Raw genomic sequence first — 27,683 nt, forward strand, 5'->3', positions numbered from 1 at the left:
AACAAACAAACAACACAAAAAAACCCCACTTTTTGCCCATGAAATCTGTTGTAAATGCAGGTTAAGAGTATGTGTATGATAGGCTACATACAACAAGACTAGGTTAAAACCTAGTATGTGGCTGACCGAAACTATCTGGGATGCCTGTTAAAATGCCAGACTGGCAGAGTGGTTTTTATCATTATTGTTATTTTTGAGAGCCTAATTTATTGTAGGCAACTTAAATGTATAGTTACATGTCCTCTCTGTCTCTTCTCTGTGTACATATGAAACACTACAGAGACATGTGTCAGACTTCACTGATAGAGACAGACACTGAGACACTGGAGATTAAATGTGTTTTTGTCAGATGTAAGTCTTTAATGGTAGTAAGTTTATACTAACAATAAAACCCTAACTGTTAATGAACTGTTTATTCTAAAATAAAATACAAACTGCAGCAGGTTTCATGGACATTTGTCATTCTCCAAAGACAGGTGTGTAAGGGTCTCTATATGTGTAAAATTAAGCTGAAGTTCTACTTTAGTGTTCCTATCGTTTTTTAATATCCATTAATTATCTATAAACAGCATATTTATCATATTCCCTGCAAATAAAGACATGTTTAATGTTTAGCTTTTAACACAATGTTCAAAAAAAGTATTTTTTCCATCTGATAGAAAAGTCATTCATCTATCCAACACGTCACTGTCAACTATGTAACCAAAGCAACAGCATGAAGTGACCAGGGACACTGACAGCCTTATGTGTTTGTGTGTGTGCTAAATTAAACCTTTGTATTAGATGTGAGCTTTGCTGGACTTCTGTCATCAATAAATGTTCTGACGTGCAGCAGTCAGGACAGGTCAATAGTGAGCTCTGTGTGTTTGATTAAGATGAAGATGGATGATTCTCTATATTTAAACCTCTTGATTTGTGATGTTTCTAACATAAGGAATCTATTTTAAACATGCGTTTATTAGGGTAATGGTTTCGAAAAATATGCAGCTTCATTCTTTGTTTAAAGAAACCATCATGTCCTCTATGAGCATGTAGTGAGACTCTCTGTGTGGCAAGAAAAATAGTTGTCTTAAGATAAAGGGTACATTAAGAGCCTTGTTTAATTTTCTTGAGGTCTCTATCTGATTTGGTGATGTCAGTGCCAGTGAAGTCTTATTACACTTTATTTGTTCTCTTGTTTTAGGAAGAGTGTGACTCATGCTGCCAATTTCATATTTTCTTTGATCTAATTTAAGAAGAAAAATAAGATTACAAGATAGTGTTCTTATTTCAATATCACCAGTTGAAACAACAACATATCCTCTGCTTCTCTGTCTTTGACATCTTTGACATCTTTAAATTTCTTTATGGTCCAGCCAACTCTCACCAATGAGACTGGAACTTTTTTACCCTTTGTTTTCATACCTTCAGTCACTCTGACACAGATTTGTCTAAAAAACACTATACCATATCCTGGGGTATTAAAAAATAGCCCCTCGCTGCAATTACCATGAAGACGGTGCTGCATAATGCGTGCACTTTTATAATAAATGCCTTAAATGTATGTGCCCATTTCCATCTGCAGCATCACTGACTGTGTGTGAAGATGCTTCAAACGTATTTAAAGTAGTCCTGTTAATGATGTTAGGCTAGTCTAGCAAACAACTAATCCATGCATTTATATCTTGACACATATATGCTCACGCACCATGGCACGGCAGGGCTTGCACAGGGCTAGTACTGTGGTACGGTCTTCTCTAGTCAAACTGTTAAACACCAGTGGCTGTAACATGAGCCAGGACAGCATGAGTTTAAAATCTCTTAAATTCTTCTTTCTGAGTATAGATCAGTGATGAGAAGTCATAAAGTTTATTAATAATCCTATGTGCAGCAATGCTAGACACAATTAAAACCATTAAAGGTTTCTAAAAACATTTAAACTCCACGTCATCCTTTTTTATCTGAAATGTAGATCGAGTTTATTGGTCCTTGATGGTTATTTTAGGCACTGACGTAGCCTGCAATCTTTTTATAGATTCCTGTAAGTGAAACTGTGGCTGAATTAAATTTGCTATTGATGCATAAGCGGAAATAAATAACAGTAATGGCTGATTTTCATCAGTTTAAAAGCACAGTGAACATTACTTCTCATTCCCAGATCCTATATGATAATAGTGAATTTTCATTTCTCATATTAAATCTGTCATTTGCTTATCAACTGGAAGTTTGGAGATTTGATCTCCCTGCACTTACATGTTAAAGTGACATTAGGCAAGACGATTAACCCTAAATCACTGACACTGCTGTATGAATGGCTTGTGAATGTGTGTAAATGCCATTACTGATGGGCACTTTAAATGACAACCTCCATCATCAGTGTGTGAATGTGATTGGAATGGGTATTAGTGTGGCCTGTGGTGTAAAAGCAGTTTGAGTCGTCACATGGCATTTTACATTAACCATTTTACCATTCCAGTGGTCCAGTTTTTTTATACCTTCTGTTACTCTAATGAATGATAAACAAGCCTGGAAATTTCTATGCAATGCAGCCATTTTGAACTCCATTTAGTGGCAGTGATGGATACTAGGGGTGTAATGGTACAGAAAAATTTTGGTTCAGTACGTACCTCGGTTTTGAAGTCAAGGTTTGGTACGTTTTTGGTATGGTAATTAAAGCAAATAAATAACAGATTTTTTTTTTAAAAAATTGTGTTAAATTGTATTATAAAAATAGGATAGGATAGAATAAATGACATTTAAATTATTAATATACCTCCTTCTAAAAGATCTTCAATTAATAAAAATATGAATCAATAAATATGTTTTTGTTATTTATTATTTTTGTTTTTGTTATTTTGTTATTTTAATTGATATATTTATACCCATTCTTTAAACACTAAAATTTCCCAGCCAACTTGAACACATCATCATACAACTTAAGTTAGCTTGTTAAGTATGCTAATTAGCATCTATCCTGCCGATTTCAACACGGGTCTTAGCACTGGATTACTTTTTTAACCAATGGGACCTACTACAAAGTCTGGGAGAACTTTTTACAGCCCATTTTGGCAGATAAAGAGGTTAAGCTGTGTGAAATCTGAGGATAACTTTACCTATGACGCAGCTGCAGACATGATGGAGTCCTCTTTCCCCCTCCTCTGAGGCTGACAGTTGAAGGTACCGCACGCATTTAGAATGAATTTTATTCACAAAACCAGAGCACCATTGTTATCATAATAAGATCTTAAATCATGGGATACTCATAACTGGCTGGTGAGACTTTTTGTTGTTCTTCCTCCTTACAGTGACATTGGTGCTGTCAGCAACACAGTTGCTGAATAATGTCAGCACTACTGTTGTTGTCTTTGTCCACTGTTGTATTTTACTGGGAAACAAAGTATTGTGTGGTTGCCAGGACAGTGTGACAGTGAGTTGCGTTCTGGTTTTCCATCTGTGTATGTGAGCTTCATTCAACATGTAGCTGTTCGGTACACGTCTGTACCGTACCGAGAGGCCCGTACTGAATGGATACAGCACAGATACACTTATCTTTACATCCCTAATGGAGACGCTTGGTTAGGTCATTTTTACTGTGATCGTGGTCAGACAGACAGAGGTTAAATTAGTCAGCAATTTGCTCTAACTTTTCTTGTCATCAGAAGTTTTATATCAGCTGATAAAAATGCAATAGACTCATCATCTCCAGAGTGTGTTAGTAGACAGAGCCTCTCTGTGTTTCATCTTTTTGAAGACAGAGTTGTTTTTCACATCCTGTGACATGCTTTGAATTCTTCTGTTCTTGTTAACTTGTTACAAAGAAATCCAGTTTCCTGGATCGGCTCATTGGAGGCAGAGATAAATCATATTTCAGGTGTTTGGAGCACATCTGAGCTAACAAAGCAGATTAGTTTTCTTGGAGAGAGTCTCAGACAGCTAAGGACGTTGTCCAGGACTGATTAGTCTTTATTGTTTGTTGACAAAGATCTGATCTTATTAAATGGCTGGAAATTCATTTGTGCATATTCATGCGCCTGCATGGTAGGTTTTTGTGGATAAAACATCTGCAAAAGTACAATGCTGGGAAAAGTATTTGCCTCTTCCTGATTTCTTAATTTTTACATATTTGTTACACTTAGATGTTTAAGATCATCAAACAAATTTAAATATTAGACAGCGATAACCATGGTAAATACAAAATGCAGTTTTTAAATGATGATTCATTAGTTTAGGGGAAACGCCATCCAATCCTACCTGGTTGTATGTGAAAAAGAAATTGCCCCCTAAACCTAATAACTGGTTGTGGTAACTGTCAATGACTGGTTTACATCACCATGGAGGAATTTTGGCTCACTCTTCTTTGTAGGATTTGGTCATTTTTTTCTCTCCAATATGAAAATTTGTTTGGTGATCTGAAACATCTGAGTGTGGCAAATATGCAAAAAAAAGAGAGATCCAGAAGGGGCAAATACTTTTTCACACCCCTTTGAACATTTATGTAAAATACAGGGACAGTCACAGGTGAGCGTCTCAATATTTTGCATTTATTTAAGTGCACACATACTTTCCAGCATGTTGTGTGTAAAGACTGTGTGTTTGTGTGAGGGTATACAGGATTATCACGGTCTCATCCCTCATTTGTCTGCTGGCCTTGAACCTTTTAAACAATGCTCTATCTTTCTCTAGGAATCCCTCCATCCATCTGCATCAATCCTTCCATTTTTTTTCTCTCTTCTTCTCCCTCGCTCTCCCCCCAAACCACTAAGAATGGAGGGAGAGACGCGGAGAGAGAGAGATGATCCTGTCTTTTCCAACCTTCTTCTTATTCCATCAAGTATACATCTAGCCTCAAAACTCAACAATAACACATCCATCACACACGCACACATAAACACACAACAGGGCAGGCAGTGCAGAGTCATCGTCTGCTGTGACAGAAGAAGCAAATAAAGTTTTATTCATAATGCAATCAGAAGGCTTTACACAATAAAAAGAATATGCTGTCAACCTGAATCTGCTGGAAATCCAGTCATGACATGACATTTTCTCCTTAAGTGTAGATTTAAGTCTCATATTGATTTTTTATTGTTCTCCTTCCCACTTTGATGAGTAGCTTTCCTCAGCATTGTCCCTTTTTCTAAACAGTATTCATATGTGACCTGACATGAAGAGAAAAACACTCTGAAGTTCACTTTTAGAGCATGAAAAACAACGTGAAAAGTAGGGATGCACAGAAATTATTGGTACCAATAAATTATCGTCCAATATTGCATATATTTTACATATTTTTATTATCACGATAATTAAATATTAACAGATTAAATTCACCAATAATAAAGGCGTTTTTTTCTTTCTCTCAAGACTACACATTCCAAAACAGTAGGTAGCAACTTAAAGCAAAAGTCCATGCGGATAGTCTTTTAAATCTTTTATCCAGGCCTGCCCACAGAAATGGCCTGGCCTCTGACAATCCCAAGCAGAGGGGCCCTCCCCAGTTGTTATAAATCGGTAGTATCAATGCATGGGTGTTGGATCAGGAGCATTGGGGCTAGCGTCCTGGCAAACAGTTAACTCATTTTGGAGCTGAAAGTGTGCAAAACAGTTTTTGGGTTCTAAAGTTGAAGTGGTCTATTTGTGTCACCTTTAAATCGCTGTTAACCACTTTCCTGCCCACTTTTGCTACTTCAATTGGCCACTTTTCAACAATTTTGCCAATTTTGGCCTCTTTTGACCAAGTCTTAACACCTCAAACCTAATTTTGCTACATTTTAACCTGGGGATGTTCTGATACAATTTTTTCCTTCCAGACACGATACCGATACCAAGGTGTTGGGGATCGGCCAATAATGAGTACTGATCCAATACCAGTGTGAACTTTCTGGACTGACTGTGCAGACTGGCAAATTATTTTAGACCTATATTTGACTTAGAACATGGCTCAACAAATTGAATCATAATGTACAGCATCTCTGTGACGCAAAAGTTGTTTTTTTTCTGCTGATTTTTGAGTTTTACTGCTAAATATTAAAATAATAATACAGGGGCTGCATCACAGGCTCTTTCTCTCGTATGCTCTACTCAGACACCATGGCGTGATTACGGAACACCCTGCAACTAGCTGACAGACCCAAACAAATATGGCAGTGAGCATTCGAGTTAGCATTCGGGCTAGTGGTAATAAATGATCATAATTCGATTAAACTGGATAAAAAGACGTTCAATATCAGGTTTACTGGTGTGGATTTAATCATTTAAGTCCCCAAAAGTCACACAAGGCTCCCTGAAAATGCTGCTCCAAGGGATTCAAAGGCATCCTTAGTTTCAATTGGACTACACAACTGCATTGGTTAAACTAATTACCCATATTTTTTATAAGCACAGTTAATGTCTGTGCCCTCTTGTCTGAGCTTTCCCCCAACGTTTCACCAGATGTAAACATGAGAATCCTAGCACTTGGTGTGTAGTATGAACAGTGCAGTATGACAGTTTGTTACATAGTAAATAAAAATGAAGTGGTATGGAGGCTTTTAAGGGTTGAACTTAGGTATAACTACTCAACCGAAGTGAAAAGAGGCCACATATCAAAGCACAATATTAATCTGCAAAGAGGAACAGAGGCTCACATTAGACCTGCAAACACAGTGACCCTGTGATGAACTTGACTGTTTTCTAAATATTTTCTTCTCTTTAGACTAGTCGGTTAACCCCTTTTCATCACTTTTTTTTCACCCATTTCTGCCTTTTTTAACCCATTCTTGCCACTTTTTAATCTAATTTCACCACCATTTCCACCCATGTTTGCAACTTGTAAGCCATTTTGCAACTATTGAACCCTTTCTGCCACTTTTTCTGCCTGTTTTTTTGCCACCTTGCCCCTACTGTGTCCTCTGTTAATCAATTTTTGCCACATGAACACATTTTTTGCCACTTTTAAACAATTTTTGGTGCTTTTTACAATCATTTCAACATCTTTTGAGCTAGACTAAAGAGCCTACTACAACATATATAAGTAAGAAAAACTTTCTGTTGAAGAGTATTCAGGTTAAATATCAATATAAATGTGGTTATCACAGCTTAATTTTAAAATTGACCATGAGTTTTCTGACTTCCATGGGCCTCGCATTTAACTCCCCTTTATCCCCCACATGGGCAGCTTTGCTTATATCTAGGCTACTCATTTTGGTATCATGCCAGTAATATTATGCGTGTCTGCTGATTGCCCAACCTTCCAGGAGTGTTTAGGGCCCTATGAAATCTGTTTTATTTTTTGCCAAAATGAATTGTCTTGTTTATGAAAATGAATAAAATGTTCACTAATAAAACAGAAATAACCTTAAATTTATTGGAAAAAGGGCCACAATTGGCCCAGGAGCCTTTGTTTGGATAACCTTGAAATAAAATAATTATAACCAGTGTAACTGTCAGATATTTCCAACATTTTCAGACACATCCACGTGTATAATCACATCCTAGCTGCTGTTTATAATGTAAATGAAGAAATCCTTCTTCACAAACAGTGATAGTAACTTGTTATCTAATTAAACTTTTTTTTACTCACAGTCCGTAACAGTCCATGTCTCCTCATCTCCCTCCATACATCTGTCTGTCCGTGTGCCTCATATCAGACCGCTACGTATTTGCTTGTTAAACAACCAAAGGGGACCTACAGTATCTACGAGAGGAATTATTAAACTAACTGTTACTCGAATTTAACATTTAGACTGTGGGACTTGATAAACTCTCGAATCCGTCTGACTTGATTTTGAAGCCTCCGAGCAGTGAGTAGGTCTTCAAGTTGTGACTTCAGCTTTGTGTCTCATGCAAAGACACCTCTCTCTCTCCGTGACTCTCTGGTGTGGTGAGGTAAAATACCTCGAAGCACGGTTGAGTCTTTTTTGAAGGTGCAACATTATGTCGACCTGTACTGCCCCATGTTGAGCTTGTTTGTTTGTTTGCCGGTGTTTCGTGTAGCTGCTTTGACATGTTATTGCTTTGGAGGGGGCGGGGTGAGTGTTTGTGAAGTATGCCCCACTTCAGTGTTTCCTCTGAACATATTCCCGAATACACCTTCCGCTTTCTAAAAAAACAACCACAGTATTTCAGTCAAATTCATTCAATTTCCGCGATTTCTGCGTTGAATTGTAAATTCCGTATTTATTGGCCAATTCCACGATTCCGTCCACGATTCCATTAACGCGGAAATCATCGGGCCCTAGATGTTGCCTTAATATTTTAGACAGGTAGTTGAAACAACTTCTTTGGCTATGACATTCTCCAACTGTTCCTTTGTGTGCTTTTAAATTCTGACAGTATTATAATGTGGAGACTGTGGCAGTAAATCCTCAGAGACGTCTGCTTAACAGAGCGGAGATAGACAGACAGACAGACAGGTTACCATGGTTATCAGAGCAGAGAGAGAGAGAGGAATGGAAGGTGATGAACCTGGGTAGATCAGTGTGTGCGTGCGTGTGTGTGTGTGTGTGTGTATGTGTACCGTACCGCCGTAGGCAGGCCGTCTTTGTGTCCTTGTCATTTAGTGAATCTGAAATGTGAACCCTGTCTCTGGCCTGCCCTCTCTGTCTTTCTCTTTCCACCTCACCTTACTGTTCAACATGAAAGTGTCCAGACAAAAGTCTTAAATGGAGGGAGACAGCATCGGCTCACACTCCTATGTTCTAATTTTGATGTTTTACCATAGACAGCAAAACCAGATTTTTTTCTCAAAGCGGGTCTTCAACATGAAATATGTCTGGTTTTTCCAGATGAAGCAAAGATAAAATGACTAAAAAAGTGCTGAATTTTCTGTAACATATTTGTATCTGGTTGTGCACCTCTTCATGTTGTGGATCAAACCAAGGAATGAGCAGGATCTTGGCTTGGTTTTCTGGCAGAAGCAGGACAAGGTAGTAAGGAAGTGTTGTGGTTAAGTAGCATGAAAAAATCTGTTCATCAAAGTCAATGTTTTGATCTCGTATTAAGGCCTTCACTTAGCATATTTTTTTTTTACTGAAGTCTGGGTACAGGATTTCCTGTGCTGGCAACTTGACAACAAGGTGGTGCACAGTGATGCCTGGGGGAACAGCTCCTGTATGCATTCTGGCTTTAACTTTCTGTAAAAAACTTTATCTTTTACCTTCTGCCACTCTTCAAACGGGGAATAAGAAGAGTGTAAGGGTTCAGCCTGCTCTCGGTTGACTTCAGTCTTCGAGATGGGACCGATATATCAGACCTAAAGTCTTGAGATTCTGAAAACTGCCACAATAAAAAGATAGATTTGAAAAAATGTCAATACAACACGAATAAAAGCAGCTTTAATATCTAAACAAAGTTCAGCCTGAGGGACAGGGAGTGTGAGTTCACCTTTTCATTTTTAGATCTGGGAATCAGTGATATACTGTATGTGTTTGTTGTGCAGCAAGGGAGATGGCATTATTTATGGATGAATGGATGAATGTAACTTGTCTGCAACAACACAGACAGACAATTCCTCTCTCTCTTTCTCTCTCTCTCTTTCTCTCTCTCTGCAACATATTTCCTTTATTACCTCCACCAAGAAGGTTATGTGATTGGGTGGGTTTGTTCGTTTGTTCATTTGTTTGTTTGTTAGTTAGTTAGTTTGTTGGTTTGTTAGCAACATAACTCAAAAATTCATGGACAGATTTTCATAAAATGTTCAGGAAATGCCAGAAATGGCATAAGGAAGAACTGATTAGATTTTGAGACTGATCCGGATCCCCATTTGGATCCAGGAATTTTTTAAAGGATTCGTTATTTGGGAGATATGGTGAATGGTGGAAGTCTGCGCTGTTACCACTTTACACCAGGAGATGGCGGACATGAGTAACTTCAATCCCAGCAGCATTTTGGGTTTGTTTCTATTTAAAGTTTTGGAGTTTATAGAGTTTCAAAGACGCATGCCTGGTCTAGGAGACGAGTGGGAGCGTAACAGAGTGAAAGACAGCAAATTGTAGCGAGAATACTGACAATGCTGGGAGGAATAGGGGAATATTCACCCACTTCCATGACTTCCAGTCATCTGGTGAGACCATGGGTGCTTCCGCCGTGACAGTCCACACGTAGCGAATAAGTTGATGATGCTATTTTATTCAAAGCTGCAGGACTGTAATGAACTAAATTTTAGTCTCCAACAGAAGTCACTGATAAACCTGTATGTGGCTTCAGCTCATCTTACCCCAACTGTCAACCAATTGTTGACAAGAGTTTCTACATTAATTCAGCCTTCTGAAGTCACTCTAGGAGCAAAGATTTGAGCATTGAATATGTATTTAAGGTTGTCCATATGTGCCATTCTAATGAACACAATATCTCAAATACATTTTAGGGATTTTCTCCAAATTTTAAGCAAATGCCCAAAGGATGAACTGATTTGACTCAAAAGATCTCACTCTGGAAGGCACTTTATCATTTATTGCCCACTGGAAGGACACTATCAATGGAATGTTACCTGTAGTTGTACCTGGAGGGCAAGTTTGGAAGCTACTTAATCATTTCTTGTCCACAGAAAGGACACTCTAGAGGGCTTGTTATCATCTATTGTCCCCTGAGAAGACACCCTGGAGTAAGCTCCATCACTTAATGACTACTTGAATGGCACTCTAGAGGACCATTTTTACATGATGTCCCCTGGTAAGACACATGGAAGGGCATCTTATCATTAACTGTCCACTGTAAGGACACTCTAGAGGGCACTTTATCACTTAATGACCACTGGAAGGACACTCTGGAGGGCACTTTTTTACTAAATGCCCACTGGAAGGCCACTGTGGTAGATACTTTATCACTTAATGCCCACTGGAAGGACACCCTCAAGGGAACTTATATCCATTTCTGTCCATTGGAGGTCAACTTTGGAAGCACTTTATCATCATTATCCAAAGGAAAGTCACCCTCAAGTCCATCTCATGGGCGTCAAGTGATGAAGGACAACCTGGTTTGCACTTAATCATTTTGGATGAAAATCACTACTTTTGGGTCATGCTTTTGAAACATTAGTTACACGTTTTCAGATTTGTGTGCATCTTTCTGTTTTGTGTGTGTACAACTGGTAAACTGTAAAAGAGAGCCAGTTCTGTGTCATGAAAACCTCAAATTTAGACTTTACAGACTAGAATTACACTCTTGCTTTGCGATTCTCTAGGGCTGCATAAATGGATCTTGAATCTTATTTACTTTTGAACCACAAGCAGCCTCTTAATGATCTAAAACAATAGTATAAGTAGGTACAGTTTATCATGAATAAATTAGTTCTACGGTGGATCACTACTGAGAACAATGGTTGAAGTCAAACTGATACAAATGTGGTTAACACACAATGGGAACTTTTCCTATATAAAATCAGTCTTATTGAAGTCTGGGCTCCCCCTTCAGTGCAGATTCTCAGATATTAACAGGGTCTGACTTTGTGACATGTTGTGAGTATTTCTGTGAGAATGTGTACACATGTGTGAGAGAGACTTTGGGTGTCTCAGATGATCTTCACAGTTCATCAGTGTTGACACCGAGCCAAACAGCTGGACTCATCTGGACACTCACACATGCTCCTGCTCTGGTTTTCTTACACGTGTTCCCCCTCTTCCATCTGATCTTTACTCCTTTCTGTCTCCTGTGTGTACAGTTACTGCACATTTTTGTGCCTCTGTGTTTATGGTTATCTTTAAGCGACATGTTTAACTCTACAAGCTCTTGACCTCAAACCAGGACTTTGAATTTGTGATGTGGAAGCGTTCCTGCATGTGCCTTCCAGACAGGAAATGTGAACCATGTGAGTGAGATGTTGAGCATTCCTGTACTTGAAGTCCAACAAGCTTTCTGTTAACACTGAGACTAATGTGCTTTTACTATGGGAACAACACAGAGGAGTCATGTCAGGAGCTGGAAAATATTCAAGTCGTCTCATGGTGCACATGTTTGGTGATGACATACAGATGTAAATATTGTTCAGCTTGCTTACATCTCTCTGGATCTGGATAGTACAAGCTAGTTGACCTTTAGGCCCGCTAGTAGTTACATATTTCTAGCATGTGCACAACTAAAGAAATTCCTTTGATTGAACATCACACCTTACGAACATCTTTGTATGTAAGTGTCAAGACACCTCTCCAACCATAGCAGATTTATCAGTACATGCCGTAAATTCATTAGGAAATGAGAGCAAAATGTTAAAAACTAATTGTCAAACTGCAGATATCAAATCAAAGAAGTCACAAACACTGCAGAAGTAAAAACATTGAGAGGAAAGACAAAAGCAGGCAAGAACATCATAAAAACAATTAAAATGAAAAAACACATAAAAACAAATAAAAGCCATAAAAACCCAGGGATAAGGACCATGAGAGACATAAAAAGACAGAGATCACACAACTGTCATGCTGAGTTAAAAGCCAAAGAATAAAAATTTGTTTTAAGACGTGATTTAAATGTTGGTAGGGTGGGGGATGTTTTAATTTCTAGTGGCAATTCGTTCCACAATTTGGGAGCCGCTGCAGAGAAGGCTCGATCACCTTGGGTTTTTAATCGGGTTTTTTGGGACGACGAGGTGAAGCTGATCAGCAGACCTCAAGGACCGTGAGGGAGTGTAGACATTTAAAAGGTCAGAGATGTACTGGGGTGCTGATCTGATTAAAGATTTAAAAACAAACTATAAAATTTTAAAATGAATTCTGAAATGAACGGGAAGCCAGTGGAGGGACGACAGGATCGGGGTGATGTGGTCATGTTTTTTGTGTACCTGTTAAAAGAAGAGCAGCAGCATTTTGGACTGACTGTAAGCGTGCAAGGGAAGCGTGGTTAACACCAGTGTAAATAGCATTACAGTAGTCCAACTGTGTAGAAATAAAAGCTTGAATTACTCGCTCAAAGTCGTTAAAAGATGGAACCGATTTAATCTTGGATAAAAGCCTCAGGTGATAAAAACTGGATTTAACAACAGATTTTATTTGTTGATCCAATTTAAAATCATTGTCAACTTTTACACCAAGATTTAAAACTGGGGGTTTGAAATAAGGTAAAAGAGGGTCCAGGTCCCTGAGAGGTGTAAGCCTGGCCACTCCAGTCATGAATGCTTTAAGGGATTTTTAATCTTGGACAGAGTTGTTGTTTTAGTGGAGGTGGAACCATTTGTTTAAAGCTGGGGAGGGAAGGGTGCACACACATCCCTTAGCTGTCCACTCCATGCTCAGTAAGTCTCCAGAGCTTTAAAAGGTGAAACCCAGAAGAAAGTAAACCAGAACGGTCTGGTAAGGTACTGCCTTAACAAGCTAAGATGCTGCCTGCCTAAACTCACACTCAAAGCCAGTCACTTGCCTGTAACTCGTTCCAAATTGCCTCGGAACCGTCCATGCTGGACAAAACCTAGCTGTCTTAACATGAGCACTATATAATAAGAAGGAACCTGAGCATAGTGTCTGACCTTCAGAGAGTAATCCAGACATGAATAAGCAAAGGAGAAAAAGAGGAAAAAAGTGAGGCACGCAGAGAGATATATTTTCTTTAAGGAGGGTGATCTAAAATCACACAGTTAGTCAGGATCGTATTTGTGCTGTGTAATAATATTACAGCCTATTCATAAATTAAATGGCAAGGTTTGTTTGTTTGTTTTTCTTTTTATTTGAGCCAAGTGAACCACTTGGGAATGATAATTAGCTAATTTAAGTAAGCTAGCCTTATATGTTTGATATCAACAGATGCTGGCTACATACCAGGCTATTTGCAAATCTTAACAGGCATTTTCAACAGTTTCAAATGATTTTTAACATTATAATCCTCTGAGTTCACTCTAAACACTTAAGCCAGACTGTGAGACCACACACCTGCTATTTGTAGTAGGCCTAATGATTTTACAATGGAGACTCGTCGTACATTACATCTTACAGAAACTTGTGTGATCAAATGTGACTGCTGAAGAAAAACAAACATGAAGGACATTCCTAGTATGTATTATATTTGTAGCCAAAAACAAAAAAAATGAGGAAAAAGAAATGAGTGAAACACTGGCTGAGTTGAAGATATGCAGTAGTTGTGTTTCAGTCTATGAGCTGCAAAAGTATGTAGCATCCAGTTGTTGACATGATTCACCCTGCCCATTAGGGACCTAGAATTATTAATGTCATACGTGTTTGATATTTATGAGTTGTGGTTGGAGACACAATGGTAAAATAATCCTCTTCATGATAAACATCTGAGGATTACTTGTACAAATATCTTTGGAGGGTTAAACCTGGCCTGAATTTGGGATTTAATCGCCTAATGTGTGGCCAGCCTTAGTAAGCATAGGTGCAAATCCTGAGTCCTGGAAGACTTCTGAGTATTTCATAGAGTATGGTCTCACAAAGTGCTTCAGCAGTTAAAAGTGGCCATGCAAAGGAGTTTAGCAAAATAATGCAAATGAGTTGTTTAATATACCATACTGCCCAACGTCTGCACTATTGAATGCCTTCCAAAATGGATTTTCTTCTTCCCCTCTTTTATTCAAAGATGAAGTGAACATGGCTCCTGCTATCCATGGGGGGTAAATGATGTTAACTGCATCAGACAGTACCAAAAATACACCCAGATTAACTATGTTGGACATGAAACACCTTCCCTCCCCCTCATGTTCTGAGATAATTACTCATAACCTCAACACATAGCAGTGTGGCTGGCTTACAGGACTACACACAGAGAAGCCCACGTTCTCGTAATGATTTGAAATAAATAAAACTGCTTTATGCAAAGAAGGGGGAGCTGGATGTTCTTAATAAATGAGCAGCATTTTGGCAATTTACCATTTTTGGCTAAGAGGAATAAGCCACTGATTTCATTTAAGTTGCTTTGAATAGACTTTTCTGCATTTTTGTGCTTTATGGGTTCTCTAATTGGAAATCTGTTTTTCCAACTAAGGTGTGATGAAGAGTTTTGTGTTGTAATTTAGGTTAATAGGGTTAGGGTTAGTGTCAAAAGTTAATTAAACCAAAGTGATCATTCCCAAAACATTGAAATCCTACATTGTACTGAAAATTGCACAAAGTAAACATATTCAATTATACATTTTCCTTGATTTTATAATACTGTATACTGCACCCATTTTAAATCTCTCCTAGCAACATGGCTCAAAAAAGTTGGGACAGAGCATCAAGGCCGCCCATAAGGGTGAATAAAGCAGGAGAACTTTCTGGGGCCCAGTCAAACTGGGGGCTCATGTGGGTCACCAAAACCATAGTCAATTGTAAAGTCAATCTGTGATAACTGCCATCTGTGATATTTTACCTTTAACCACAATAATAACCACTCCTATCAAAACAACAAAACATGATTTTTTATTGATTTAGGCTGCAGTACATTATAACCTTTTACAAGAGGTAAACGACTTTTCTTAAAACAGGATTACTTTTTATTGGTGATATTGACAACATGGATGGACAAGTTGAACTGAAAATTTAGGAAAGGAATGTCAGACTTAATTGCTAAGCAATGATGTGAGTGAATGTCTAGAAAATAAGGTAGAAGAAATTGTGATCACTTAAATCAATCATTTTTCTATATATCATTGCTTTTACTCATTTATTTTCATTCCTTGTTTCTCAAAGTGTTGAGTGTTTGAGTTCAACAAATGTATGCATTATAGATTTTATAAAATCAGTGAGTAACTGTGTTTGATATTTGGGATGTCAATATCAAGTGAAATAATTGTGGTTATGTTTTTTTGCCTAATCCATCAGCCCTAATAGGAAGGAAGTCGGGACAACAACCTACAGGCCAATTTATAACCAGGCTTCCTCTACTACAGACAGTTTTAATCTCAACTTTTCAGGAAAGGGTGTTGGGAAAGTCCATCAGAGTATCAGTACCTAAGGTAAACTATCACCATCACTTTCTTAATTAATGCCTTTTTCTCCCTCTTTCACAGGTCTGTTCCCAGCTGTACTGAACCTGGCGTCGATGGCAGACATTGAAGCTAATGCTACATGTGGCTCGTTGGGCCCTGAGATGTACTGTAAGCTGGTCGAGCACGTACCCGGTCAGCCTGTGAGAAACCCTCAGTGTCGAATCTGCAACCAAAGGAGCACAAAACCATTTGGTAAGAAAGATCCACACACACATGCGTCACTTAAAGAGACGGTGATTACCTTAATTCATCATGCTGGATAAGTTAATTAGCCCCCGATTGGCCAGATGTTAACCAATCATTTTGTCTAAAATGATAATTACCGAATGAATTGAGGAATCAATCTCGACACGACAAGACGACAGTACTAAATTAGCCTTGGATCATAATTCAAACAGGCAATGAGATAGCCAGTCAGGATTCAAACAGTCAGTGATGCAACTAACAGTTATCACACAGCCAGTGAATCAGTAAATCAATTAAACAGTCAGTTATTCATCTAGTTATCAGTAAGGACTCAGTCTGCCAACCAGAAAGTGACTTAATAGCTACTGAGTCAATTTGGTTCTTCTACTTTCTTAGCTAGATTTATTTAGTTTGTTGACCAGACAGGAAGTTGAAAGAAAAAAGAAGATAGATGATGGATGATAGATAGGCAGGCAGGCAGGCAGGCAGACAGATAGATAGATAGATAGATAGATAGATAGATAGATAGATAGATGGATAGATGGATAGATGGATAGATAGACAGACAGATAGATAGATACTCTACTAAACTTAGGGAAATTCGAGAAGCAGTTAAAAAGCCAATGATAGCTGGTAGAAGAAAAAGAAAAAGAAAATGGGATCTAAAGATGAATAAAACCAGACATGGCCATTTCAAACTCCCCTTATCTCTAGACATCTCATTAATTTAACCTCAGTGGTTGGTTTAAAGCAGGGGTCTCTAACCTTTTCTATCTGAAAACCACTTAAAGATAGGAAAGAGTCTGAGAGCTACCTGCATTGCATTACTTCTGCTATTTAACATATCAAAACAAATTACCCAGCTGAATTAATCTACTGCCTGTTAGCATGTGTCAAAGGTCAACAACAAAGCATAAAATGTCACAGTGTTAGCACCAATCTGTACATCAGCAATAACAGACATGACTTAAGTCTTCCTTTTATGGTCACCCTTCTCTGCAGGTTGGATTAATAGAGATAGCTGTTTTTGAAGAGTTGCTTTCAAGTTGTTTCATATTTTCATTTTATAGCATGCTATCTGCAGGATTGATGTAAGCAAATTTACTGTGATCTGAAGTCTGTTGGCACTGCAGATGAGGCCTGAACACTTGTCCTTCATAATTGTGGGGAAGAATTTGCTTCTTGCTCCCAGTGGTAAAAAACTTAACACAAAAATAAGGAAATTTGTGTTTGGTAGATTATTTCTTTGTTGTAACAGTGCGTCTTGGCAATAAATCTTATACTTTTGGAAAGCCTGTTTATTTCCCTTTTGAATGGTGCCGCATTTTTAAGAAACGTGTTTATGGGATGAGCCCGACCTAACCCTAACCCTTGCGCCCATGGAAAACTTGCCAGATCTTCTCTGCCAATGCCAGACAGCTTATTCTGCCATTGGCTCTTGTTTAGTTTAGAAGAAACAAGACATATTAATAATTTATTCATTTAACAAACGGGAGCCTCAGTAGCTAGTGGAAGAACCATACACAGCCACAATAGCCTGGCACCTCCTTTTCATGCTGGTCACCAGCCTGGTCACACACTGCGGTGGGATGGCATCCCATTCTTTAACCAGCATTTGTCGCAGGTCAGCCAATGTGGTTGTGTTTGTTACTCTGGCATGAACAGCACGCCCAAGCTGATCACACTTGAGGATGAGGTCAGCACTGCTGGCAGGCCATTCCTTCCTCTCCACTCCCAAATTCTGGAGGTAGTCTCTGCAGAACACCAGCTTGAAATTTCCCCATCACACAGGCCATATCCAGATCAGTCAAACATGGCATGCCGATTTGTAGAGCAGACACCCACTGACCACTGTAGCAGGAGACTTCTATTGAGCACCTGATTGTCAGCACATGGGGGTACTGGAAGCTCAAAACAAGAGACAACAGCAACAGCTAAATAAGCTGTATGGCATTGGCAGAGAAGATATGGCAAATTTTTCAAGGGTGCAACTCACAAACTCACCCCTCTGCTCATCCCACAAATTCATGTTCCTTACAAATGTGGCCACAATTAAAAAAGGAAATAAACAGACAAAAATTCCCCTACTTTTTGTCCAAAGTTTAGTGTACTTCTCTACAATGCTGTACGCCTCCTGCGTCATATGTGTCGTTGCTCTGATTGATTGGAATGACTGTAAAGGGAATTCCCTCAGCAAACCTCTGAGTTTTCTTTTTGTAATTTAAGGTACTGCCCCCCCAAAATACCATCATGTATGGGCTGTTACCCAGTTCATATCTGAGTAACAGATATATGATATATTTCCCATGCTATGGACATGAGACACAGCCTATCTGGAATGCAAGGCAAGACACTGAAGCCCAGTTTCCTCCAACTGCTGAGTCAGTAGCATATAAATGTTAATAACTGGGATTAGCAGCCTCCACAATCAGTGTTTAGATTGTTTTGAATCTGTAAGTGTTGCCTGCAGTGTAAAAAGTAGTGCTTTGAGTAATTTGTCCAGAAGAAAAGCTCTATACATGCTCAAGTCATCTACCATTTACCAGAGAGCCAGATCAGTGTTTTTTTTTCCAAAAAGCTGAACTAAACTGTTTTCTTGACCCAGCTCTATTTTCAATCCACAGGCATCATATTCTAAGCAAATAACACTATTTCCAAAGTACTCCCTTTCAATTTTTGATTTCTTAGATTTCGTTTTTACTACATGGAAGTTTGTTGACACCCTCTACATATTTGAAATGTGAGAAATGGATGTTCTGTTTTCTGTTTTAAGATTAAAAAGAAGGCAAAAGAAGCAATGTTTTATTCATCAGAGACGAGAGAAAAACACTTTACTCAAAAATACAGTGTACATTTCCTTGATTTTTTTTTTAGCAATAATTTCCATGGTTTCTAACAGAAATGTCACACACAAGTCACCTAAAGAATGCCAGCTGCTAATCAACCCAAAAAAAACATCTTCATTTTTAAAATCTCCTGCTTTCACATGTAAACACCCAAATAATCCTTCACATAGCACACAAAGGCTCTTCTCTATGACCTTTGATAAATAATAATTTCATCATGCTTCATATGCCTGTTCCATTAGAGCTGTTGTGTTCAGTAATGGCAGCAGCTAGAGGAAGACTGCCAATAGGGTGACGTGTTTGACTCAAAATGGAATCAAATAATCTGGAACTGAAAGAAAGCTGTTATTGTGTACCTTTACAAAGAGAAAAATGTGCTTTTGATATCTGGCCTTGAATTGCTGAAATTCCAGGTTTTAAAAATGTTAGAGGCTGACAGTATTCTTCCCAAAGAAAAATAATAAAAAAAGGTGCATTATGTAGACTTTTTGCACTGAAATGTAGTATGTATATCCCAAACTGAGTACTTACATTCAAATATTTCCACTGTTTTTAAAGCATAATTGTTATCGTGCATTTCTTTCTGCTCCAGGGTTAGGGTTAGGGTTAAAGAGCCATCTTGACAGACATGGCATGTTTATTATCAACACTGGATATCTTGTCAAAGAAAATGTGAACTGTACTGCAAGCTGCCATTCTGTTGCTATATTTCATTCATGTTTAGTTCTGCATACTCCTCATTGACCATGATTTTTCTCTGCCATCAGATGTGTTATGTTGCTTACATGACCCCCTGATGTGTAACTCCATCCTCTGACCCCCTGAATCCCATTACATTAGCTGTCAAGCTATCCCAGAATGCTTTTCTGAGAAGCAGAAAGGTCTCTTTTAACAGCTTTTTACCCTCGTTTTATGAAATTCATGAGTGAAATTGAAACTGTGTTTTACTGTTTAGGAAGAACACATTATGGAGTAAAATTTTTATTCGACAGAGTCCTTATTATTGATTGATTGAAAGCTCCGTAGCAAGTAGAGTTTAATGCTAAAGTATTTTTTGTTAAACCATGTTTAAAAAAAAAGATAAAGTCATATGTCCTTATCCTTTCTCTCTGTCTCTCACTGTTACAGAGAATCACCCCATTGAATATGCTATTGATGGGACCAATCGTTGGTGGCAGAGTCCCTCTATCAAGAACGGGATGGAGTATCACTATGTTACCATCACTCTGGACTTAAAACAGGTAAACACGTGTCAAGAAGAAAATAACACATACTAAATGAGTTTAAAACAAAAACAAAACAATGATTTTGAAAGAATAAGGTGTTTATTAAAATTCTTAAGCTGTCCCTTTAAACAAAATTCTCTCATTGTAAGAACCTTTAAGTTTCTCATAATCTATCACTGAGTACCTTTTTACTTTCTCATAAGAGCTCATAAGCAAATTAAACATGAAAATACCTTATAAATTCCTAGGCGGCTCCTATTACCAGAAGCATGTGCTCAAAACAAGGATCTTACTATGTTTTCCTGTAGCCCTTTTATTTTCAAACATGTGTTCTGCATCACTGAAATGTGGCTGTATGAAGTCTTTCCTCGCACAGAATGACAGCTGCTCAGCTTGGATTTATGTTGGTCACAAAGGATTTTAATGATGACTCATCATAATTGGAATCCAGTGTGACCGCTATGAATCAAACCTGACCACAGACTCCAGCTAACATGAAGACACGCACTACACGGACCTTCTACATTGATCACGTTTCTTTAAAAAGTATCAAAAAGCAGAGCATCTAGGGCATAGTTTAGTGTAGTTTTAGTATTTGACTTCCATACTTCCATTTTTTAGATGGATAATTTTTTAAAAACATACTAAAAAATATTAATATTAAACATTTAAAGTGTGTTTTATGCACTGGGTAGAACAAAACAGACTCCTGCTAAAACTGCAAGTATTTAGAATTACAGGAAGTATTCTATTTAAACGTATTTATTGTATACAGAAAGATGTCAAATGTGGATGACTAGGGATCATCTGAGAAGTAAATCATTCCCTTCAAAGCTGTGGACATAAATTAAGATTCTTTTTTCCTTTCAATTGAACACTTTTCTGGATCAGGTGACTTTTCTGGTTAACTTTGCAAAGCAAGTGGAATGGTCAGATTCCAGACTTTTCATGAGGTGGATCTGTATTGTAAATCTTCAAACTGAAATTGTTCATGGTCAGAGAATGGCAGGACAGATCGGTGTCGTATGAGGAGAGAGACAAGGGTGTGTTCAGGGGGTGGCTTGTGGTGGCCATAGCCGCCCTAAAAATCTGACTGGTATAGTAAATCTGTATTGAAATATCAATTCATTTTTAGAGTGTGACTGGCAGATAGAATTCTTAAAGTCACACAGAGTTCTTTCTTTGAGAAGCTTCAAGATGTTTTGGACTTGCAGTCATTTCATGTTTTTTTCTTTTTTAAGAACGTTTAAACTTTTCTCTTGTCATAGGTTTCTTTAGGACTTTCCTCATAGGTTTTTTAGATTTGTCTGTGGGCCTTTTGCTTTTGAGAGAATGGTTGATTGAGTTTGACTCTGTGAAGAGATAGAAAGGGTAATGGCATAAGGGAAGAACCAGGTAGCACCCAAACCTGTGTGCTTCAAGGACAAGAGCCTCTGTGCATGGGGCACAGGAACCACTAGACTACCTGCACCTCACTGTCTTCATATGATTATAGAGAAAATATAAGGGCTGTTAACATTAACGCGTTAACGCTTGTGATTAATCTTAAAACCTTAACGCGTTAAAAAATAATAACACAATTTCATCATATAACTAAGTTTGACCAAAACTTGCTCCCGTAGCCCTCCAGCGCAGATGTTTACGTACCTGGGGGTGAAGAGGTGAGAGCCATGTCAGACACAGCCAGCAGTGATGAGTGAGGCGACAGACCCAGGTCTGCTTAATGGCAATTTTCTTTCTAAAAAACTGGTGAATGTTAGTTAAGATAAAACCAAAATTGTGGGTACATACTGCAGTGATGAACTGTCTTTACACAGAAGCACAACGAGTCTTAAGTACCGCTTTTGGGCAAAGCACGTTTTTGCTAATGTTAGCAAAGGCGCTAACAACAACATGGGATCAAGCCATGGTCATACCACTCTCTTTGGCTGTATCAGGACAGTTTTCTTTTTCAGCTGCTCAGATAAATGCTGAAAGTGCTCCAAAGCTTTGTAGCAAATCCTGTTTGTTAACAATATTAACCCAGTATAATTTTTTTTTTTTGTTTTTGACAAGAAACTTAAATATATAAAGTTGTAAATATGAAGAATGTGTTTATATTTGAGGGATAAATAATAGATGTGACAGACTGAATCATAGCTTTTTAACTCAAGCACTACTCAGCTAAGACCACTTGTAGTTTAAATATTTGCCCTTATTTTGTCTTTCCACCAAAATATAGAATGTATCAATAGTGGTATTGATAAGGACTCAGATCAACACTTTCAATGTGCTGTACATAGAATTGAAAGAATAAAAATAAAACACTTGACAATAACAACCTTTAAAAATCTAAAAACATAATAATATACTTTAACTAAAAAAAATCACAGCGTAGTGATGTGATTACCTTTCCATAATTGGTTTTTCTCTGTGAGAAAGCCCCTCCCCACTTCACACCTACATGAACACATCATGTTGCATGTTTTCACTTCAATCTCAATTTGGACTTTATCTTATAGAAAACAACAGAGTTTAGGTAATCATTTCAAGTTGTCATCTACAGGAATTAAGCCAACTTCAATATTTTCAGCAGTGTTGGAATTAGTTAAAACAGCTTTTCTATCCATCATTTCATAAGTATGCGTGTCACTCTTGAAATAATTGGATTTGAATTTCTGACTGAAAAGCTTGGCAGTGCACTGTGATGGAGCGGCTGTGTACTGGCTTGGGATGATTTAGGACACCCAGTATAGTTTGGAAGTGTGATTAAACAGATGAGGCTGCCACATTATAATTATTTAGATGTCATGAGAATAAAACTAATGAGGCTGGGAGACTTAAGGTCGTAAGACGCCCCCAGATCATTAAATGAAGCCTGTCAGGAGCCGCTCTAAAGGTTAAAAACAAATTGATTTAAGATTAAATGTAAATATCAACCTAAGGTATAGAAAAAAACAACATAAAAACAACAATAGAAATGAAAATGAAGTAAAAGAGTTTAATGGATAAAAAATATAAATGATTATTGCTTGAGCAGTTACATTGCATTTAGATGCTTTTATCAGCTTACAGTGATACAGGATAATTAAGCAGACACCTTTGCCCAAAGCAATTAACGTGAGCAAGTGCAACAAACTGCTTCAAGTCCAATTGGACACACTTGCTGCCATTCAGTGCTAGAGGCAATGCACAGGGTGTATGGAGGGTTTATTTCTGGTTTTGTTCATGTCACCATTATCACCAAAGCAACAAAACACCAAATCATCATTGTGAGACCCTAACATCATCAATGTCATTGCTGTCAACATCATCATAAACTACTGAGTGTGGAGTTGTCCACAAGGATCTCAGACTATCTCAGAAATAGATTGGGACTGTGGGACTGAATTTGGTTGAATAACTCATTCTAGTGTGGCCTACAGGGGAGAAGTTTAACTCAATGCGACTTTTCCTCAGTGTAGAAAGGGACTGTGGATCATATGGCATCCATCCAGCAGTTTTCCTCCGCTTATCCTGGGCCAGATCAGCCAACTAAGCAAGTCAACCCAGACATCCCTCTCCCTGGTGACTTTTTCCAACTCCTCCTTGGAGATTCTAAGACGTTCCCAGACCAGGCGGCATATTTTATCCCTCCAGTGCGTTCTGAGTCTTCCTTGAGATCTCCTAGTAAGACATGCCCTGAAAACCTTCAAAGTGAGGTGCCCAGGAGGCATCTGATCAGTTGCCCGAACTACCTCATCTGATTCCTGTCAATTCAAAGAAGCAGCTGCTCTACTCAGAGCTCTCTTTCAGATGCCCAAGCTCCTCACTCTATCTCTAAGGCTTAGCTTAGCCATACTTTTGAGGTAAATCATTTCAGCTGCTTGTATCTCTGAAACTATACAAAGAGCATCTGGGGCGGCTATGGCTCACTATGTAGAATCTTAGCCGTTTGATCCCCAGCTTTTACAGTCCACATGTCCTTAGGCAAGACACTTAACCCTAATTTTATCCCACTGCTGCATCAGTGGTGTGAAAATGTGTTTGGATGATCAGGAATGGGATTAGCTAACACTGATGGGCACACTACATAGCAGCCTTTGCAGTCATTTACCATCTAAGAATTTATCCATTGGTCATGACCAAAAGCTTATGACCATGAATGAGGATGGGATGTAGATAGACTGCTTAATCAAAAGCTTTGCTTTCTGGCTTATCTCCCACTTCACCATAATGTTTCAGCACAACACCTGCAATGCTGCTGATGCTGCAGCAATGCACCTGTCAATCTCATGGTCCGTTTTCAGTGAACAAGACACCCCAGTACTTGAAGTTCTTCACTTGGGTAGAAACTCACTCCCTACCTGGAGTACAGAATTCACCATTTTCTGCCAGAAAGCAATGCCATCAGACTTGGAGGTGCTGACTCTCATTCCAACTGCTCTGCAGCAGTGGCTGCTGCAGGTCTCCAGGTGAGAAAGCTGTCAAGAACCACATTCTGTTTAGAGAGGAGAGAGGAAATTCTGAATTCCCCAAACCAAAAACCTCTCAGCTGCACATTGAAAATCCCAGAGAACTTGAACTGATGGCTTGGGACCTCATATTCTCACAGGAATGTGGACGTTAATGTGCATAAAAGACTGAAGGCCTGCAGTGCTAGCACTGGTAACAGCTACATACTGCAAACAAACTTAGCATTGTTACTGAGTGGTATTGTTTTACTGTTGCAGTGCAAAGTTGGTTTGCAGAATGTATTTACTTGACTTTCAGTTAAAAGCATTGATAGTTTGCATGTATTCAGAAGTTTAAATTGTACATCTAGGAGCATTACTTGATGCGAGCTGGAAGCCAGTAGAGAGAAATTAGCAGTGGAGGACCATCTGCTGTTCTGGGTTGAGGACCAGACATACTGCTGCATTCTGGATTATCTGCAGAGGTTTAAAGGTGTAGACCTAGTAGGTGCACGTACACTTGAAAATCCATACTGTGGCTGAGTAAATTTGACCCCTGAAGTTGGGTTTGTTTGGCCTGTGTGAGAGCTCTGTGTCGCACTCAAGCAAGATCCCCTTCCTTGGCCCTGGCACAGCTGGAAAAAGTGGGTTTTGACATTGCACGGTTGCATGTGCACACACACAATAGATAACGCAGACATGATGTATAACCAAAGTGAATCAATGGCTTATACAATAGAGAAATCCAATAGTGTTCAAGGGCTTTATTGGAAAAATGTGACTAAAAATAAGCCACAAAGTCAGTGAATTAGTTGTCAGTGATCTGTATTGCTCATCATTGTACTGGGACTATGCTTCTTGTAAATAAAGCAAACAAAGCAACCCTTGTATCGTATAATGATGTGATGAAGCATGTACAATAGGTAAACATAGTAAAGTGGTACAAGGCAACTGGGCCTAGCATAAAAGCACACTTTAAGTGGTTTTATACTTTGGTGATAAAGTATTGTGGGACTCAATCAGGGTTAAGACCTTTGTGAACGTCCCATCTTTTGTGTTTATGTGCACAATGCATCCAAATTCATAAAAAGCAGCAGTGATTCAGAGAAAAGATGTGAGTAAAAAATAAAGATGGAGCAACACTGAAGAAGAGACAGAGAGAGAAATGAAAACATGAAATTGTGGCAAAACTGAACAGTGCAGAGGGATATAAATTTAAAAGCTTGAAAAAATGGAGGCAAACAAAACAAAGATATGAATGGTTGAATAAGAGGCAAAGTGTGCAGCGCTTTGGAAAAAAGCACTGTATAAATGCAGTCCATTTACTAGTCCATTATTGTTGTCTAACACCATTTTCGGGCTTTTCTCCTCACAAAATGATTGTGTTGCTATACAGTGCCTCAAAGCTTTAATGCAAAACATGAAGCAGAGGTTTAAACAGTAAAAGAATCCCTCATTTTCTTTCTGTAATGCTGAGGAATATCTCCTGTTTGAAAGTGCATTCTAATGCAAGAGTGCAATAAAAACAGCTAAATCTGCTCCTGAGGCTAATAACCCATACAGCATGTTAAAGAAAAGGGACAATTACTAGCAACATAACATGATATTGAACCCTTACATCCTACAACAATGGAAATAGCAAAGCAGCAAGCAAATGGAGAAATGGTTTGTATTGACTCACTGCTTTGTTTGGTTTTGGAATTGAAAAACATGGCAGTGGAGCAACATCTGAAACACACTGAAGTCTCCAGGACTGAAATGCAAGAGTACAATCAGTCGTAAATAAGTCCACCATGTAATCAGTCAGCTAACTGTAAACAAACTGGAATGAAAGAAGAAATGACAATAAAGAGTGCAAAAATGGAAAGAAGAAGAGAGGAGGCAAGGTCACAAATCAGTTGTGAAGAAAACAATATTTATACTTTAAACAGCTGTCTTAGATAGTAGAATACCCAGAAGTATCCTTACTGCTAGTCTTGGACACACCTCAGTGCATACTAAAGACAATTTGACGTCCTTTGACTCAGACTGCATATGGAGGTGGTTTAGGATGCCTTAATTAGATTAGTTTGATAGCGTAGAGGCTAGCTATACTGGCAATTCATGAACACCACCATGTCAATTGCTATAATCCACATTAGTTCACCAGTAAGACAAAGTGTGTCTTGGGCCTTGTCCATACACAAGCAAGTCTTTTTAAAAACATAGGTTTTTCCTCATCCATATTCAAAAGTAATCTCTTCCACAGGTGCTGCATTTTTAAAACAGCTTCGTCTGCACGAAGCCACAAAAATGCACTGCTACAAATCAGACCATGCCATGTCTGTCCTTTACTGTTTAGGTGAAACAGTTTACTCACAGACCCAGATACAGATAATCCCTTGATGTGTGAAAGTTCTCTAGCCATTGCTCTGTAATGCCCATTTCATTTTCAAAGTTGTCCTGAATCGAGCCTGTCTTTTAGCCAACAAATAGCTCTTAATTTTATACCATTTTGACTTATCTCTTAAAAAAACCCCTCCATTAAACAAAAACAAAAAAAAAACAAAGGAAACAGGAGTCAGTTCTTAGAACTGACTCTTTTGTAAATGCCACATCACTACTGGCCCATCACTTTATCCTCTTCAAATGAGTTATCATTTCAAACTAACCCCATTAGGTTTATTTGCCAAAGAGTTTATCTCCATTTTCTTTTAAAACATATTTATGACAAATGAAGGAGAAAAGCTGTAAAGAAGCTCAAAGCTAATTCCCTCCAATTAATTTGTTAAGCTAGCGGTCTCATTACAGAGCATGCAGGGACCCCTTCATCAGTGAAATGCTGTATGGGCTGTGGAAGAAGTAGGCAGATAAGAACTCTGATTGCAAATTGTGGCTGGAAATGTATCACTAAAGATCTGTTTTGGGGGGGAGTTTGCCTTTATCGTGATAGGACAGCTGGAGAGAGACATGAATGGGAGACAGACTGGGGGAAGACATTCACCATTCATAACAAATGTCTTCTCAACACACTTTACACAAAGAGCCATTCTGGACCTGATCTTTGTTTTATAATTTAGTGTCTCTGTATGATACTTTATTACAAACACATGGCCATAAAGGACACCCATTCAGTTTTAGGAGATTGGATCTCCAATAAGGGGAGGTGTCTGTT

The 27,683-nt window shown here is 38.4% G+C and overlaps 1 protein-coding gene across 10 annotated transcripts in view; it reads left to right on the plus strand.

Moving 5' to 3' along the window:
• lama2 (laminin, alpha 2) overlaps positions 1 to 27,683 on the plus strand; it is a 356,517-nt gene that overhangs the window by 60,143 nt on the left and 268,691 nt on the right. For all 10 annotated transcript variants that reach the window (XM_041805224.1, XM_041805230.1, XM_041805228.1 and 7 more), the window contains exons 2-3: positions 15,881 to 16,051; positions 20,020 to 20,132. In XM_041805224.1, coding sequence (XP_041661158.1) covers positions 15,881 to 16,051; positions 20,020 to 20,132 — 284 coding nt within the window. The remainder of the gene's footprint in view (positions 1 to 15,880; positions 16,052 to 20,019; positions 20,133 to 27,683) is intronic.

Source organism: Cheilinus undulatus, linkage group 14, assembly GCF_018320785.1.
Source record: "Cheilinus undulatus linkage group 14, ASM1832078v1, whole genome shotgun sequence".
Classification (NCBI taxonomy): Eukaryota; Metazoa; Chordata; class Actinopteri; order Labriformes; family Labridae; genus Cheilinus; species Cheilinus undulatus.